Source organism: Mixophyes fleayi, chromosome 1, assembly GCF_038048845.1.
Source record: "Mixophyes fleayi isolate aMixFle1 chromosome 1, aMixFle1.hap1, whole genome shotgun sequence".
Classification (NCBI taxonomy): Eukaryota; Metazoa; Chordata; class Amphibia; order Anura; family Limnodynastidae; genus Mixophyes; species Mixophyes fleayi.
The window spans coordinates 368,808,520-368,827,278 of record NC_134402.1 but is presented as its reverse complement, the minus strand read 5'-3'; the positions used below and the strand labels follow the sequence as shown (position 1 = coordinate 368,827,278).

Here is an 18,759-nt window from a genome sequence, read left to right as displayed (position 1 = left end):
TGACAAAATGTTCTGACATAAGTAGGGGTTGGCTGGGGTATGGGGAATCTGCCACTGGGCCGGTTCCATAGTGGGCTACCTTGGGCTAGGTCAGTGGGCCACCTACATTTTATTTCTTTTAAAAAAGGCTGCTGAGTCGAACCTTGCCCCCAGGGCTAAAATTTGCCAGCCCACTTCTTGACATAAGCAACAGTATCCTAATGTAATCCCTCTTCAGCCATTTGAAACGGTTAAAAGTTTGCACATGTGAGTCCTGTAAATAAATCTGTATGCAACAGATAAACATTTAGAACATATTCATTATATTACAGAAGTTGACTTCTTTGGCAGATTCGAACTGAGCCAATGCCTGTTGCTATCGAGGGGAGAAGCAATAAACAAGCACATTCATAAACTCCAGTAATTCGCTATAGCTCCATGTCTTTCTGCTCTTGATAACCAAGTTATGAACACGCCCCCTTAATATTCTAGCCCACCTGATGTCACCTTACATACGTTAAAGACTCTATTAAATAGTTGTATGAGCGCTAGTTAAAATTCATTGCCAAGATCGGTCACTTTTAATTAGACACATATGAACTGCAATAGGCCTACACAGCATGCAGACTCCAGCTGGCGTGACACTAGAAGTCCCAGCAAGTTCTGCCTACCACATACATGACTTTGTAGTTCCAAAGCCACAAGTTGTTTGCATGTGGGGAGGACTCTTAGGTTCTGACAATACACAGATCCATTGTGTTTGAATCACTGCATTAATCTTTCCATACTGCACGTCACACATCGAGTGACACAGACAAACAGCCACCAATCACAGACTCCTTCTCACTTACTAATCTACCATGCTGCCGTATCCAATGTACTGCAGCCAGAAGAGGAGGGAGCTGGGTGTCAGTCTCTCGGTAAAGGGCTATGACCTAGGCTGCCTGCTCCCTCCCCTTGCTGGGCTGAGGGTAGGAGTGGCAGTGACACTCTCTCAAAGGGGGAGGTAATAACCAATACGGAAAACACCCATTTTTGTGCCCTTATCCACAGCAGTTGATGAACATGGCAGAACAGTCAGTTTGTGCTGCTCAGGTGAACAGCTGCCCTGGCACTCAGAGTAACAGCTGCAGCGGTGCCCTGGGGAGCACTGGCAGTAATAGCAGCAGTGTGCCTGTTCTCTTCTGCTTCTCGGTGTTTGCCCGGCCTTCCTCGGTGCTGAACGGCTCAGGCTATGAAGTCCTGATCCAGAAGTTCCTCAGTTTGTACGGGGACCAGATAGACATGCATCGGAAGTTTGTCGTGCAGCTTTACGCTGAAGAATGGGGCCAGTACATTGATCTACCCAAAGGCTTCGTAGTGAGCGACAGGTGCAAGGTACGCCTAGTACCTCTGCAGATTCAGGTCAGTGCCAAAATACAATAACCAGGTGCCACACCAGTAATCTCAGTGATCACTTTACAGGAAATATTATTTGCAAATAATATTTAATGTTTATATATGTATTGCACCTTTATTATAGGCAATTGTCAATTAAGGAACTTGCAGAGTTTGTATAATATTTAAATGAAATAGAACAACCCAAAGCAACCCTGTTATATTTAAGAGCATCAACTTATTTGTTTTATATTTTTTTAAGAGTTGCAACAATATATATTAAATATATATCAATATTATGTGGAACTAGCCCAGCTTGTTTCCTTGGTAGCTAAGTCACCAATGATTAATGCTTTTTCAGCTGCCGACTGCTTAAAAAAGGTCTTGATGCTGCTGCCCTGAATAATTCTCAGTGGTTGTCTGTAGATGATGATTAGACAGAACAGGAACAGCCTGAAGAAGGTAGAACCAATTGTCAGGAGATAAAAGACTCAAACGATGCACAGTGCCTCTGCATTTTCCCCTGTAATTTAATAAATTACTTTATATCCTGCCATAACAATCTATTAAATGCCATGCTATTTCATATTTGTGTATTGGTGTTAAAGTGATTTTATTTAATTGGAAATTTTGTAGATTAGAGTTTCAATATAAGTTTTGACCTGAAATCTTTTTGTCTAAAACTCCAACACACAATAAAGTCAGAAAACAAATCAGTGAGCTAATCAGAAACTTTGTTTCATAGGTTGATCTTTCTCTGTATTGAAATTTTTCAAGGATTCATTGAAGTGTCCTTCATGGTTTAGAAATTGTAGTGCAAATTACAGGTTGAAGTTAGGGGAAGGTAAATTTCACCCCAGCCCTGACAAATTGTCAAATAAAAAGTGATGTTAAAAAAAAATAAAAAAATGTTGATTTCTAGTGCAGTTACTAATTATTAAGAAATGTTTCTCTTTTTTTTGAAATATTTTCATTCATTCTAAAACGATTCTAAGCCTGTGATAGAAATTGGTGATGTAGACACCGGGCATTGGCTTGTCTGTTAATTAGACTTGTTTATTTTGTTTTCACATAATCTTTACATTTTCTGTATAATCCATTCCCTATTTGGGAAAGTATTATTATTATTATTATTATTATTTTATTTTAATACAACCCCCTCATCTACCTTTACTTGCCTCCTTTGTTTTTCAAGTTACAGTTACCAAGATACCTTTGACTGCCTAAACTATTTGCAAACCAGAGAGGATTATGAGTGCCACCAAACACAGCTGCATTATATCTTTCATGCTCCCACTGACCCAGTGGCGAATTCAGAGGGAGTGGGAAGGGCGGCCACACACTATATACATGTGCCTGTTGGCTGAGAGGCATACTGAGAATCTTGCCGGCCACTCTGATTGTGTTTTAGACACAAACGGGTATATTTACTAAACTGCGGGTTTGAAAAAGCCAATCAGATTCTAGCTGTCATTTATTTAGTACATTCTACAAAATGACATCTAGAATCTGATTGGTTGCTATAAGCAACATCTCCACTTTTTCAACCTGTAGTTTAGTAAATATACTCCAAAGTGCCTGGGCAGCATCCTCTGCCATATATAGTGTGCAGCCACAGGGAGTCCGGCCCTGCTAGGAGAGAAAAAGGGGGCGGGCCCTACCCTTATAGGAGAAAGGCCACTGAGCATACGGGAATGCAGCAACTTGTCAGGGTGGCCTAATAACCCCAGGTGATAATAGCTCTGTTAGGGGACATATTGGGAAAAATTGTGGAAGAAGTAAAATTACATATTATGACATCACCAACATACAGTAATATACAATCACAGTTACATTGGCAGCTGCGAGGGGATGCAAAAAACAGGCTTAACCTTTTGCCCTTTTTGTGGGTTTTGATGAAGTTGTAAGCTTGCAAAGTCAGGCTCCACCTCAGTAACCGTCCGTTGTCTCCTGCGGTCTGGTGCGGCCAGTTTAAGAGGTTATGGTTTGCTATCACGGAAAACTCTCTTCCATAAAATATGGGCAGCACAGTGGCCTAGTGGTTAGCACGTCTGCCTCACAGCACTGGGGTCATGAGTTCGATTCCCAACCATGGCCTTATCTGTGTGGAGTTTGTATGTTCTCCCTGTGTTTGCGTGGGTTTCCTCCGCGTGCTCCGGTTTCCTCCCACACTCCAAAAACATACTGGTAGGTTAATTGGCTGCAATCAAAAATTGACCCTAGTCTCTCCCTCTCTGTCTGTCTTTCTGTCTGTCTGTGTGTGAGTGTGTGTCTATAGTAGGGAATTTAGACTGTAAGCTCCAATGGGGCAGGGACTGATGTGAATGAGTTCTCTGTACAGCGCTGCGGAATTAGTGGCGCTATATAAATAAATGATGATGATGATGATGATAAAATATGATTGGAGCTTTTTGAGAGCCCATTCAATGGCAAGGGACTGTTTCTTGATCTTGGTGTATAAAAGCTCACAGTCCACCAATTTCTGAGAGAGTCCACTTGGTGCTCCTCAGCATCCTCCACTATCTAACTCTGTACTGCCCCTAGCCCACAAACAGATGCATCTGTTTGCACAATTAACCATTGTCAGAACTCAGGGGCAGATAACACTGGGACCTTTGCTGAGACTGTCTTTAACTGATTGAACGTCTGCTCGAAGGCTAGGGACCAGGTCATCTGTCGGCCATGTTTCTTGTGTGGCAAGTCTGTCAGGAGCTGGGCGATGGTGCCTCATGTATTGCTCCTCTGCCATTCCCATATGGCACTTGTCACACTGAAGATGACTATATAAACCCAAAAGACTCCTCCTTAAAGTAAATAGTTTGTAGACCCACCACCCAAAGTAACCCTGCCATTCTTGGGTACTGACTGCCAGTACCCTGCTTAATTTAATCTCCATGTTACTATGCTTGTCATAGTGTTGTTCTGGGCTTATCTGTGTGGTTCCAGAAGCAGACTGATCAAGAAATGTAAGGTAGGATTCTGCAGTCTTCCTAGTTTAGGGGACCGTTCCTTTAAAAAATAAAATATATCTGGAATTTTAATTGTTTGTTATCTAGCAGCATCATCAAATGGTTTTAGTGTCTGGTTTGCATAGTTAAAAATATCCACCATAAAAAAAGCTAATTATTGCAAATATTATTGCTGGGCTTTTGATATAAGGAAACTTGTGGTTTAAGTTTAGTAGTACTTTGTCTTCGCTAGAGCCCTTTATGACTTGTTGTGATTGTAAGGAGCCGCAGGCCTCTGCAGTGTCGTAGAGTAGGGAAAACAGGACATACTTTAAACAGGGACATATAAGTTAGACAAAATTAATGGAGACATGAAAACAAAGGGTAGGGAGGGCTCAGCTCATGAGAGCTTGCAATATAATATGAAGAGGGCACAGCTGAAACAAAAGGAGTGAGTGTGGCTCAGAGTGGAGATTGGGGCAGTTTTGAGGTTGCATTAGTGTGAATAGTATCATCGGGATAGAGTAAGCTCTAAAAAAAGAGATGGGTTTCAGACAGTGTTTGGATGAGAGAGGCTTTTAAGCCGAAGGAGTTTAAAAACATGTGTTGTGAGCTGATAATGTTACTTACCACTAGGGGGTTAAGTCTGTGATGAAATCAGCCAACTGGGATGAGGTGGGAGTGGTCGTGGAAAGAATGTATCCAGCAGTGGAGGAAAAGAGCTTCCTGTTTCCTGGATCCAGATTCCCACCCACCTGCCCTGTTTTAAGTATATTCATTTGCAATACTTCCTGGTCGCGAGGAACGAGGTTTGTGAGCGGTGGGAGAGCATGGCAGTCAGATGGTTGTTAAACATACGGTACTCAAGTGTTGGTTCCCTCGTCGTTAGCAGACTTGTTGATGCTCTAGTAAGGAGTATCAGGTTTTGCCTTGAAAGGGCTTAACCAGTTTGAGTCCAGAGGGTATTGAGTTAATTTATAGTCGATAGTACCGGCCAATAGATAAGGTTGTAACATGGTTTGGTGGAAAGGAGACGATCTTCCACCTGATTGGTTTATGTTGTTTTTAGCTGGCTGCCCTGCTCTTCGCCACCTATATAAAGAAAAAGGTCCAAATTGTTGATAGAAACTTTTAATAGTTTTTGATAGAAATAAAATAAAATAAAATAGAAAATTAAAATAAAATAATTTAAAGAAAAATAATAATAATAACATAAATAAAAGGACCTTTTCATTCCAAACTTAAGTCGGTGTCCGTGTCTTTATTTTATGGTTCGTAAGCATTATTACCAGTAAGGGAAAGCTACATGAGAAGGGAAATCGACGCTATGCTTTTTAAAAGATTTGAAGGCTGTGGGGAAGCCTGATTGGCTTGGTAGGGAATTCCATAAGTGGGTAACAGAACGGGAGAAATCTTGTAAGCGGGAGTGAGAGGTGACTCCCAGAGATGAGGAAAGGAGCAGGTCAGAAGTACATCTAAGAGTGTAGGAGGGAGAGTATATTGATATGAGATTTGGGATGTGTGAAGGGTTGGTGGTGTTGTTGAGGGCTTTTTAGGTAAGGGTGAGTATTTTGATTTGAATTCTGGGGGACGCAAGAAGCCAGTGTAGATATTTGCAAAGTGGTACTGCAGATGTGGAGTGGTGAGAGAGGAAGATCAGTCCTGCAGCAACATTTTAGATGGATTGAAGTGAGGACACATGGGTGTTGGTAATGCCAGTTAACAGGAGGTTGCAATATTGAAGTAGTTCAATTTGTCTTTCTTTTTACAGCCGAAAGGCAAGAGTTTTCTGCAGTGCCAAATCTACTCACATTGTTGTTGTTATTCTTGTACAAATAAAACTCCATGCAGAAGAGTCATTGTTACATTTTAAAATATTTTTTGCAACATTCTGTAACAATTACTAATTAGAATATCATTTTTTAAGCCTCGGCATTGCATTGCACATTTGCATGCAACATAATTGTATATTTGTTGAGCAGTTAGTCTTAAAATTGAATGTTTCTCAAAATTTCCAAAAGGTTGAGTGTGAAACAGGCAGAGAGCACAGTTATAGATGACTGCTACTTAAAATTCTGAAATTCAGAGGTTTAGATCTTTCCTGAGAGCAGTGACAGGAGAGTTGATCATTACTAAGAGTTGCCAGCTGAGGCGTCTACTTGAAGGTTTATCCCATGACGTTGGACCCCCACAGTTCAGCTACTTGGTGGGGATGTGGTTCTATAAATAAAAACATGTCTATTGCTGGACATCTTTGATTAAAGTTCTGGTTTAACCAGTTATTTTATTTGTATGCACATACTGTTATCTTGCCAGTTCGATAATCTCACTCTGTTTGTGGCCAGCCGTAATGTGCGAAGTGTCAGGTGTTTTTAGCAAATGCATTTGGAGCCATTTTTATGTTCATCTATTTGGGTCCATGTAATTGGCATGGATGAATGGTCCTGTCATTTTCTTTGGCTGTTGATATAGGCAAAAGTACATGTTTGCTACTAGCTAAACATTTCACCATATAGTCCCTGATAATGCACCTCTGCAATTGAATGAGTTAGCTACCTAGTAAAATGTTACATTTTTAAAAATATACTTTTGATTATATGTAAAGGATTCATATGTTGTGTGTTTTGTTTTTTTAATCATTGTGCTCTGTCACTTTCAGTATGTTAATTTGGTGATTTTTGAAACTTGCTGGTGTTACTGTTTATGTTGAAAAGTGTAAAGATGTATATCTAGTAAAATAATACTATCCAGCATCATAGCAGAGAATGAACAGAGTAACTATTTAAAATTATTTGTACTAACGGAGTCTGGTTGGAAATGAGATGGTCATGAGGTGTAGGATCAAAATAATTCCCTGGGTGGCTTCTGGGTTTGAAGTACAGTATGGGGTATACTGGAGATTTGGGAGAGGTTACTAAATTTGTAATCTGCAAAGTATTGGTTCAAAAATGTAATAGATAGTTCCACTTTGCAGAACAATGAGGTTCTGGTGTATGTTGCTTTTAGTACTCTTAAGCAAAATCAAAGTAATCACAAAACTGCAGTAAGTTAGAAGATATTTGACCAGGAAATCACTTCAGAAATACAATAAGGGCAACTTCAGGAGATGCAAAATGAGGTACTGAAATTGGTGGTTAAATAATACATGAATTCATAAAGAATATACATCATAATATCTACTGCATTAACCAGTCTTGTAATTGCCAAATATCATAATAATAATAAACATTTTTACTAAAATGATAAAATTATATCTTGTGTAACGTTAATCACATCTTTATTTAGCATGACATGTGAGAAAGCCTGCTCACATACTGCCTTAAAGATTTATAGAAGTGCAGTTATAGTGACATCTAATTAATAACCTGCTAACGAGCGTTTGTCATACTAAATGACCATTTCACATTTACTAATGCATACAAATGGCCTATATATATCATATATGTGTTTTTCAGAAATGCTTAATTGTCTCGTTATTTACAGATAAAACAGTTTTTTTCAGTAGTTAAAAGAGAACGATAGCGGTCACTGTAATTTTAGGGAGAGGAATGAAATGGAAGTTTTATATTTCTGTTCACAGGTAACTGATCAAATGCTAATTTGTATTTAAAGATACAAGTTCTGTTTTGTTTAACTTTAAAGCATAATGACACATTTAGTAGTGTTTATAGAGTTTGAAGGCAGTGGCGCACGCAGGGGGGGTTTCTGGGTTTCCAGAAACCCCCCCTCCGCTAAAAAAGTGCCCTATATAGCGGCACTGTACTATACAGCAGCCGAGGAGCTGTCAAAGAAGCATCCGCGGCGGTGCTGTATTATGTATAGCACCGCCGCAGCTGCTTCTTTGACATCGTGGCTGCTGTATAGTACAGTGACGCCTAAACTGAGCTGCTGCACATGCGCATGCGCGGCAGCTCTCTCGCTTTTTTTTTTTTTTCCCGGTGAATGGGAAACCCCTCCTTTAAAAATGCTCCGTGCGCCCCTGCAAGGGTCATATTTGCCAAATAAATGTTGTACGTTGGTTTTTAAGATAAAACCTTCTATTTGACAGCATTCAGTTGTTTCTGCCTCTCGCTTTCAACTTCTCAGCATACAATGCATTTATGAAGGGTATCCTAAAAAATAAAAAAACATACAAAGGTTTTTTGGCTGCAAGTGCGTTTGTGCTGCATAAATGTGTCTTGCATGCTGTCCATGTGCACAGCCTACTACAGTATTATGAGCTGCATGTATCTAACACTTGTGGCCTCTGGCCCTTAAATAGTCGGAACAGAGATGTTCATGTGCAGTACAGTAAGGATGGGCTGTTGCAAATTAAGCAGGGCCTTTTGTGACTATGGAAACACAAAACACATACATGGAAATGTAAGTGTGCAGGAGCATATTTATGCATAAGTAACTTTTATTTTAGTTTTGCAACAGTGATTTTTATTAAAGGTTTCATTACTAGGTAGTGAAAGTAAACAATAAAATGTGTGTGATTGGGGGGGGGGGGGGGTGGGCGATGGGAAGGTAGTACATACACAGCAAAACATAAAGTGCGGTTCACAGATATACCCACAAATTGACAATCAGTAGGGATATGCCTCAGGACTTAACTAAGGGGAACATGAGTAACTGTTAAGTTCAACAGTATGTAACGCCCTGTCACTGTGTGTGGTGTTGAGGTGCCCAGGTCAGGCAGTACACTTTCTTCTCTAGCCATAGCTAGCTCCAGGAGGTGAATGTAGTTGACCAGAGACTACCCAAAATTTTTTACTCATTCTTTTTGAAGATTTTGGGACACAGGTGATGTATCTTGGTGCAGTGCAATCAGACATCTCAATAATTTTGTTGCCATAGCATTTCTATATTGCAAGATAAACTTTACTATAAATGGCTACATGGACAGAATATTAATAGGGCAGTCGCATTTAAAATGATGGCTTTTTAGATTGCATTCATCTCTCACAGCAGTGTTTTCTCACTCCTCCACTGCGGAGGCAATATCTCTCCGTTGGACACTGATGGACACTCCCTGTGTGCTGCTCTCAGCTGCAGGATCACCTCTCCTCTGCGGGGTGACACTTCACATGTTTCTCTCTCAGCCTATTCAATGTTTGTTGCCTCTAGTTTCTATTATCCTGTCACATTCTAAGGTAATTCCTCCCTCCAATCTGTCCCATGTCACTAGTATTCTGTCTGTGATTCACTTTGGCCTCTTGTGGCAGCAAACCAGAGACCAACTCCCAAGATTACAAGGGAGATCCCTGGACCTCCTCCCCTCTGTCCCGGGTCCCTGGCTGTCACTCCCTCACCACTCAGCCTTATGTCGCCAAGCAGCGTTCCTGGTGTGTCCTGGTAGGCTGTTATTTATTCCATTGGAGCCCCAGGTAGTGGTCAGTGTACAAATTTGAGTCCCATCTGATGGCAAATATATAAAACATAGTCCCCTCATCTGATGATGGGTATATAATGCAGCCTCCATCTGACCATCATTACTCTCCTCCTGCTTCACTTTTGCCTTATAGTGATTGATGTCTGCATGCCGCAAGCATTGATTAGAGGAAACCAGTCTATAGCCTTCAGTGACCTCCAGTAGCAAATTGCATTTCACTGAACTCCAGTTGGCTGTGAATTCAGTAGGAGAAAATTCATCAACACAGTGAATAACAACTACAGTTATGGCCAAAACTATTGTCACCCTTGCAATCTTTCTAATAATGCACCATTTCGTCCAGAAAATTGTTGAAATGTAAAATATTTTGAAATCTACATATGTATGCATTTGGTTTGCAGTGGAATAAAAAACCAAAAACTAGACAAACTTTTCAAAAAGTCGTAGCTTACGCATAACTTCCAACATTTGGCTAGGCAGCATCGGGACGGCCGGGGTGTGTCCACACCACAGGATGTACTTTCCCTCCAAACCACGTCATTGCCATGTTGACCTGCAGAGCAGCAGTGAACAGGATACATCCTTGCCTTCCCACCGATCGGGATAAAGTCGTCCCGATTGGGATGGCGGGAACGAGCCCTCAAATTAGGAGTGTTCCGCATAAATTGGGACGATTGGGAGGTATGGATTACTGCACACACAAATCCTTAGATGAGCTGACAAAATTATTGGCACCTTGTAGAAGTAGAAATGATTATATTTAAAGCAGGTGATTCTCTTTCACTTTGAACAGTACTCACCAGTGGTGAGTAAAAGGTGTCTGCAATGTAGAAATCGCTCATTAAGCCACCCAATGGCTGGTTCAAAAGAAAATTGCTTACGTTCCACTGACAGCAATAGTCACACTAATGCTCCTTGGTTTAGAAACATGCCTCTAAAGACAATATATACTTACAATCATATGAATATTTACTGAAGATGAACCATGTGACAGTTGTTTTTAAGTGAAGATATCTTAACATAGTTGATGCAAAGGCTGTGCATGTAAATGCTTTTACTTTTTATTCACAAATTAGAAATAATGTCATATTTATTGATTTTATTCTACAATCACCATCTAATAAATTCCTTGGTTTTTTTTTCTTGTAATATACAAGTCTATTACTGATGAAATAAACATTTTTTTTTGTATTTGATTTCTGTCATTTCAGCTGACTACTCTTGGAAATCTTACACCTTCTAGTACTGTGTTTTTCTGTTGTGACATGCAAGAGAGGTTCAGGCCAGCAATAAAGTATTTTGGAGATATTATAAGTGTCGGGCAAAGATTGGTAAGTGCAGTTACAACCGATCCATAATTTGAAAAATGGGAATGTGTCCTGTAAAAGTGTATGTCCATATTTAGACATCTCCTTTTCCTGGTTATGACCACCTCCACCATGTAAGGCGGGTATGGGAACGACTGCATTGGTAGGTCTTTTGGACCCTGTAGCAACTTGTGTAGTGCATTTCTGATTTGGGCAGATGCAAGAGCCATCCAATCAAGTCCTGCTTTTCCTATGTGCCTCCTTTTGACAATTTGACACTTTTTCACCACTGCTGCAGTGATCCAATCATACAAACGTTTAATATGGAGTAATCTCCTAATTACTTCTTAATGGTGTGGGGTAACTCCTTTAGCAGGGATGTTGAAAGCTGGATATCAATTTTACAATTATTTTGAACTACCCCTAAACTCAGTTTACATTATATGAAATGACTATTTAGTAACATGTACAATTCTATAGACAAACGTTTCAGGGGTTTATCAAAGCTCAGTATAACACATTTTTGCCATACGCACCAGTTTCTAAGTCTTTAGGAATACAATGTGTAGATCTTTTGGATCCTAAATCTGGTATTAACAGATAAACCCTAGTTTGTACATAGCGACATAACAAGAGCACATTCAATATGAATGAATCTGTTGCAAGATCCTTCTTTGTATTGGGTGAGCTTATTTATGTTCAGCCAGATGTTTTTTTATTGTAGCTACAAGGCGCACGTATATTAGGAATACCAGTTATTGTCACGGAACAGTATCCTAAAGGGCTTGGGAGCACCGTCCATGAACTTGATCTATCGGGTGTGAAACTTGTGGTACCAAAAACAAAGTTCTCCATGGTTTTACCAGAGGTTGAGACAGCATTAGCCGAAATTGCTGGAGTTCGTAGTGTTGTACTATTTGGAGTTGAGGTAAGTGTGGTTCTATCCATTGCATTTGTTTACTTTCGTTCTTGCAGTGTGAAAAATGCTCAGTGTATTTACTGCATTCCCAGACGGGATGTAAGGCTGTTTACGGTCTTTGAAACATCCATGAGTTTGCAGAGTTTGTGTTTAGTTTAGAAATTGTTTTTTTGCAGATAAGTAAAAGCCAAAATAGTTTTTAAGGCCACGACAACTTTATATTTAACTTTCGCTGTTTTCATTGTTTGTTGAATATAAATATTAAAATATATATTAATACTTTTATTTTTGTTGCTCCATTGTGCTACAGTCCCGGTGATGCCACTGTAGCCTCCCAGGCTATTTTCAAAGAAGCAGAGTGGAGGTCTCTTCTGAGCATGTTCTGGCTGGTGCATGGGTCCATGGCACTTGCGCCGGCTCAGAAATGGCTCTTCTTTCAAAAGCGAGAAGGGGCCTCGCGGGGAGCCGTGGGCCATTATTGCCGTGTCCTGTAGCGGCTGCACTCACTGTAGTTGCTCCCTTGCTTTTGATTCTTGCTATAATCTCCTTATTGCCTCTTTTATACTTGGCTGGCAATCTTATTCCTTTGTGATCTTTTTTGCAATACAATGTCTTGGGCCTGTGGCCTAATGACTAGAGTAAATCCTCAGGTAAGTGGGATCAGTCCAAAAATCTGAACATATCAAATATAGCAGGAAAACAGAAGGCAATCAGAAATCTGGGGTTTTTTTTGTGTGCAAAGAATGAATATGACAGACATATCCTAACATATTATATCACCACTACAGAACTAGGCTCAAGAATTGTTTTAGGTCAGAGAGTCTTTATTGTGTATTTCTAAATGCTGTGCCTGAGAAGGTTGTCAGGTTTTTTTTGTGTGGATTTGCCATTTAATTTTCACTGTAATTCAAGAAAACAACTAGAAGACTCATCACACACGGCCTGGTAGATAACAATATGTGGCTCCTGTGTTTTAGCGGTATTTTTTTTTAAGACAAAATAATGGAACTTGAACTAGAAAAGGGTTTGCAAAGCTTAATGGACAGACCATCAACTCAATGTCCGTACAGGACCCCAACATATCTTGAACATATACTACTAATTTGCATTCTTTAGTAAGTAACAATTCCCTTCCTTTTAATGTTTTTATCTGTTTAGACTCATGTGTGTATTCAACAAACCGCTTTGGATTTGATTGGCCGAGGGGTTGAAGTTCATATTGTGGCAGATGCATCCTCTTCACGAAGCATGATGGATAGAATGTTTGCCTTAGAGGTAAGATCACAAGTGTCTTAATAAGAGATGTCCGCCCATGTGTTGCATAGGAAATTGCACTTGTTCTCCCCTAAATGCCAATATTCCATTGCTAAACTCACATGTTGATACTTCAGCTATTTTCCAGAAATGTCCATCTAGGGGCAAAAAGCAAAAGGGCAGAAACATTTTCTTTCCTCCCATATTTTCTTTTTGTTTTGTTGTTTTTAACAAAATCATTTATACTTAAACAGAGCATGGTTTCCGGTTATAAAAAAAAATAACTATATATATATATATATATATATATATATATATATATATATATATATATATAATGTGTGTGTGTGTGTGTATATATTTACACGTACTTTTAAATTTAATTGAAGATTGGACTAATAATAGATACTGTATCATGTTCTCTAACCCGATGTACAATTCACTCTTTTTCTTAAGATTTGCCCAATGACTGAGGGAAAGGATAAGTAAAGCCACTATATCATATTATCAGAGGCTGTGTATTATGCAGATAAATAGCATACATGGAGTGTTTATAACTAAATAGGCCCACCAGCCTCATTGTCACCTCCAGCACCAAGTTGATATGTTAGGTGCTTCTCTAACAAAACAAACAGACAGTGACTGGCACCGAGGCAGACTTGCTTTGCAGAAGTACAGTGTGGATAGGTTGATTCATACACCGAGATGGGGTCAGTACTGTCACAGCTACTGAGTTTGAACTGTCTGAAGTGGTCAGCTGGCGGAAAGCGGTAAGTGATTATTGTCATGTTACCAATAGAAATAGAAATGTCAGGCAGGTAGCTTTTGTTGACTGCTAAGATTATTTGCTCAGTCTTTGAAAGATTGAGTTTGAGGTGGTGAGAGAGCATCCAAGATGAAACGGCAGACAGCCATTCAGCAATACTGGCCAACACAGATGGTGAGAGATCCGTAGAGGATAGGAGCCTGATTTTCACACCAGGCAACTACCAGCTCATTTTGCTAATTTCATAATGAGGATGAAGTGTTTCAAAGCTTTATTTTGTTACTTGCAGATTTAATTTTGCTGTAAACTGAAGTGGTATTTGAAAGACATTGTAGGTCTTTCAGAAGCTTGAATCATTGATGAATGGTTGCCTGACTTTGTTAGCCGATGTATGGCAGCTTAGAAAGGTCAAACTTGGTTAGACACATTTGAGCATTGAATGACCCAGCTAATTCGCAGTTTGTGCCCCTAGCTAGTGTCTGCACTAAGCCACAAAATAATTGTCATGAAGGCTAATTGAATTCTCCAAATAAATACACTGTACTGACATTTTAAAGCATTGAAAGGAAGTCACTGCCGGCAAAATCCATGGATCATTTGTTGTACACTCTGAAATCATTGCACAAGACTTCATCAGTCTGTCATTTTGAACAGCAGTGGATTGCCGATGAGCACGGTTGACTTTGTTGCTCAGCCTAAATGTTTTATTCTGCTCAAATGCACTGGTTGATACATACAATGCATGCTGGCTTGTACATTATCCAGTTGCTGTAGATTTTGTTTTTTGTTAACTGTATTTTTTAAATCAGATTTCTGATAATTTAATTTGAAATTACCTTTTTCATACGTGATGGGAGGTGCAGAATCCTAATACACTCTGAATACTACACTAATTTTGATCAAATTTAATATATGTTTGCCTAACTTAGTTGTGCATATCGCTTATATATACAAAGTGAAATCTAAATAAAAGTCCTCTTTTTTTATTAATGGTAGGCAAGACGCACACCCACAGTGGGCAGATATTTCTATTGTACTGCCCAGAAAAACCCTCTACATCACCAATTATGTGTCTGATTGGTAATACACGTGGTGGAAAGAATACATATGTCACTTTAAAGTCAATCCTTTTACCACTTTAGGATCAGCCCCATTGTTTTCACATTTCTCTTATTCTCCTAAAATACTGATCAATTCAGCCTCATTTATGTCCAAAACTAATCATGAGTGGTCGATATCAGGTATTTATTATATCTGTCACTTTTCGTTTGTGCAAAATGTTATATGAAATTGAACGTAAATCAGCTACAAATGTAGTTTCCCATATAAATTACACCTGGGACATACAGAAGCCATTCCATTGATAGGTTGAAGCTTGGTTCTACCACTTGCAAAGATGTGTAAAATCAAGTTATGGAAAGAAAAATATGTTGCAGCTCCCTGATAAATGGGAAATGCTTCTTCCACCCCTAGAAACTCATTTAAATAATTGTGACATGCTAAACAAAATCTCATTTTACATGTGGGGCCATATATAAGCACATTTATGCGCTGAGCAGGCAACGTTCCAGCCAGATCCTCACATCACAAGATGCTTATTGTTTGAGAAAGGAATAAAACAAGAATAACTGATATTTGCTCTTTGTTTAATGATTGAATTCTCTTTATTTTGCAGCGTCTGGCAAGAAATGGGATTATAATTACTACAAGCGAGGCTGTACTTCTTCAGTTGGTTGCTGATAAGGACCATCCTAAATTCAAAGAAATTCAAACCCTTATCAAAGCAAGTGCCCCTGAGTCAGGACTCCTGTCTAAAGTGTAACTGCAAATTAATGACTGTATAAATTGGATTCCATTTACTTGTGGTCTTCTCCAGTGCAAAAAAAATTGCAGTTCTGCATGAGTATTCTTTGCAGTAAGCTAATACTTGCTTCAATATCTTCATGGACACATCCGTAAACTAAATGATTGTCTGCCTGCATGTAAACTTAAGTGAATAATTTGTACATGTAGGGGTTCTGTGTTCTAGTCTCTGTGCTAAATCAGGACTTTGCAATATTTTGTCTATCCATTTCTTCCAAGAACTACATCTCTCTGCCATAACACTTCTCCACCCAACCTGATTTCTGGGAATTGTAGAAAATGCAAATCTGCAACAACAATTCAAAGCGTTTCCTCCAAAGATTGGGAAGTGCCAGATCATACTATAAGTTTTCACACAGGTGTACGCACAGAATAGAGAGGGTGTCATGTTTCATATGAAAGATGTTTACACCATGCCTTGTGCACTGTGTGTATCCTAAAAGAGATCCCTGATGCTCCTTCTGTCCGGGAGATCGCATGAAATTTGTTCACGTGTTTTATGCAAATAGGGAAAGTTGGCTTCTGAGACTCAGTGCCCGATTCTGGGCAGTGTACTGCAGTTTAGACAGAGTGCAAATGAAATAAAATTTGCTTTAGATGAAACATGACTGGTCCCTCTTTACAGAGCAACTTGACCAGGTAGACTGTAATGTCAAAGATTGTGCAACTTTAATAATTTACATGAAATAATGTTTGTTTACTAAATTTGTACAGCATGCTACTTTTCACATACTAGTGTTATTAACAGTCACTTAGGAGGGTGAAGAAGCTTGTAGTCTCCTGGGTAACAAACCAGCTTTGCACTAACTACAAGTTGATGGATTCCTATACATGGTAATTTCATAGCAAGTATAACTGCAATATGTACAATGCTTTGCAATTCTAGTGTTTTGTTCTGTATCAGATTCCATATAACCTCTTTCTTAATCCTGTAGGTTATAGTTTTGGCTCCATTGGAGGAATTACACTTTACTTTTTTTTAACAAGGCAGTAATGGAAAGTGTAAGACTGGACATTTTACCTTAATGTTTACTATAGGAAAATGGCAGTTTTTCGGCTTTGTCATTTAATTCTTTCCATACTTTCTGTACGTTTGTGCTGGCAAATGGTGGTTTTGAACTGTATTTACCTTTTCAGTGCACATTAGTAGCACGAAGTATGTATTTTCATGTAGTACCAGATCAGAAATGTGGGCTACAGATTTAATTTCATAACCATATTTTCACTGTCTGCTAAAATTGAGAGAAAGATGTTGTCTGCTGTGTACAGCGGTTCATGTCATGCTTTATATAAAGCACTTTGTTCCGATGCCTACTTCCCCAGGCGATTTTAATTTCAATGTTACAGAAGTCTAAGGACTCCTCCAAAGGGCCAGGCTGAATTGCCCTGTACACGTACGAGGAGGCTTCAGGATCATTGATTCTATCGTCACCACAACTTCCATCTTTCTCATGCATGCGATATGGGTCTTTAATGTACATTAGTAAGTATGCGGAAAATGGAAGGGGCAAAGGTCTTATCAATCCCAAAGCCTTCGGTAGTTTCAGACACTTTATTACTGCTTAACATGCAGAAGATCACTTCTTGTGAAATTCATCTGCTTCTAAGGGCTAGATTTACTAAGCTGCGGGTTTGAAAAAGTGGGGATGTTGCCTATAGCAACCAATCAGATTCTAGCTGTCATTTTGTAGAAGGTACTAAATAAATGAAAGCTAGAATCTGATTGGTTGCTATAGGCAACATCTCCACTTTTTCAAACACGCAGCTTAGTAAATCTAGCCCTAAGATGCGAGATGCAGAAAAGACTATTACTGTTACTAAGGAAGAATGTCTGTCTTATTTCCCCACACATATAGAATATCTATGTGACAGCAGTTATGTCTATGAACCAATAAATAATTACTCATTAGTTTAAAAAAATAAACAAAAAAAAAAAAAAGAAAACCCTCTTAACGCTAATTGATCCAGAAACAGGAAAAAGAAAAGCTTAGTGGGAAACAAAATCATCCCTATGGCTGTCAAAGATTTGGGTCTTTTTATTGAGTTGTTACAAATGTGTAAATAGATGCATAATTTAGAAACCCAAAAACAATGGTAACATTGTAGCAGACATTTATGTTTAATGACTAGGATTGTTCTCCATGACTACAACTTAGCAACAAGTCTACAAACAGCATTTAACATGTGTCTCATTCAATGGCAAATAATGTGTAGTCACATTGGTATATGTGGCTTTAATGCTGTTCCATATGAACGCTCAGTGCTAGAATCTTTATATGTTCAGTGTTTTATCACTTCAACACAGTGACTTCAAATGTGCCTGCGTGTTCTATACAGTTCCTCAGTTGGAATACATCTCTAAAAAGTGCAGTTTTTTGTGAAAATATTTCTAGATTGTACTCTTTGTACTCTTGTATTTGTATGTTCCATTTTTGGCTAATCCTTGTTAAATAAAATGTGACTTTTTTCCACGTGTGTTTTATCATTGTTATGTTCTTTGTTGTAGCCTTTACTAGCTGTAATTTTTTATTGCTTTGTATGTCTACGCTCAAGGAACCCCATTCAGCTTAGATTAATATGGGATTCCGTGCTGCACAAACCGGTTACATCCTGGTCTAATCTCATTCTTTTGTTTAACGGTCCATCTGGAAGACATCAATCTGGGGAGGGGTCTGTTTTGTTAATGAAATGTTAGGTTAACTCAGAAACTCTGTTCAGTGCTTAGAAATTTCAAATTGAATGTATGGTGCAGAGGAATTGAAACCAGATGGGGAAACAGAATAATTCTTTATATAATGTTATAAACAAATGATTTTCATTTCCTTTTTTTTTTCCATTATTCGATTTATTTGGAAAAATATCTTTCTCTATAGATATGTAATACAATTTAATGTGACTTTTATTGATTAGATTTGTATTATTACTGCGCTTGATTTGTAAGGCACCACAGTGCTCTGAAGCGCTGGACAGTG

The 18,759-nt window shown here is 38.9% G+C and overlaps 1 protein-coding gene across 1 annotated transcript; it reads left to right on the top strand.

The window, feature by feature from the left end:
- Positions 1-857: 857 nt before the first annotated feature.
- Positions 858-18,258, top strand: ISOC1 (isochorismatase domain containing 1). Its single transcript, XM_075178781.1, has 5 exons — positions 858-1,383; positions 10,890-11,009; positions 11,710-11,913; positions 13,063-13,179; positions 15,600-18,258. The coding sequence occupies exons 1-5, from the start codon at positions 1,039-1,041 to the stop codon at positions 15,744-15,746; spliced, it is 933 nt and encodes a 310-aa protein (XP_075034882.1). The 5' UTR covers positions 858-1,038; the 3' UTR covers positions 15,747-18,258.
- The last annotated feature ends 501 nt before the right edge of the window (positions 18,259-18,759 follow it).

What these genes read in the sequence shown, in the direction of transcription:
- ISOC1 (XM_075178781.1), top strand. Translation starts at nt 1,039, where the DNA reads ATGAACATGGCAGAACAGTCAGTTTGTGCTGCTCAGGTGAACAGCTGC. An exon ending in TAAGTGTCGGGCAAAGATTG is followed by an intron (nt 11,010 to 11,709) that starts GTAAGTGCAGTT and finishes TTTTTATTGTAG; the next exon opens with CTACAAGGCGCACGTATATT. An exon ending in ATAGAATGTTTGCCTTAGAG is followed by an intron (nt 13,180 to 15,599) that starts GTAAGATCACAA and finishes TTTATTTTGCAG; the next exon opens with CGTCTGGCAAGAAATGGGAT.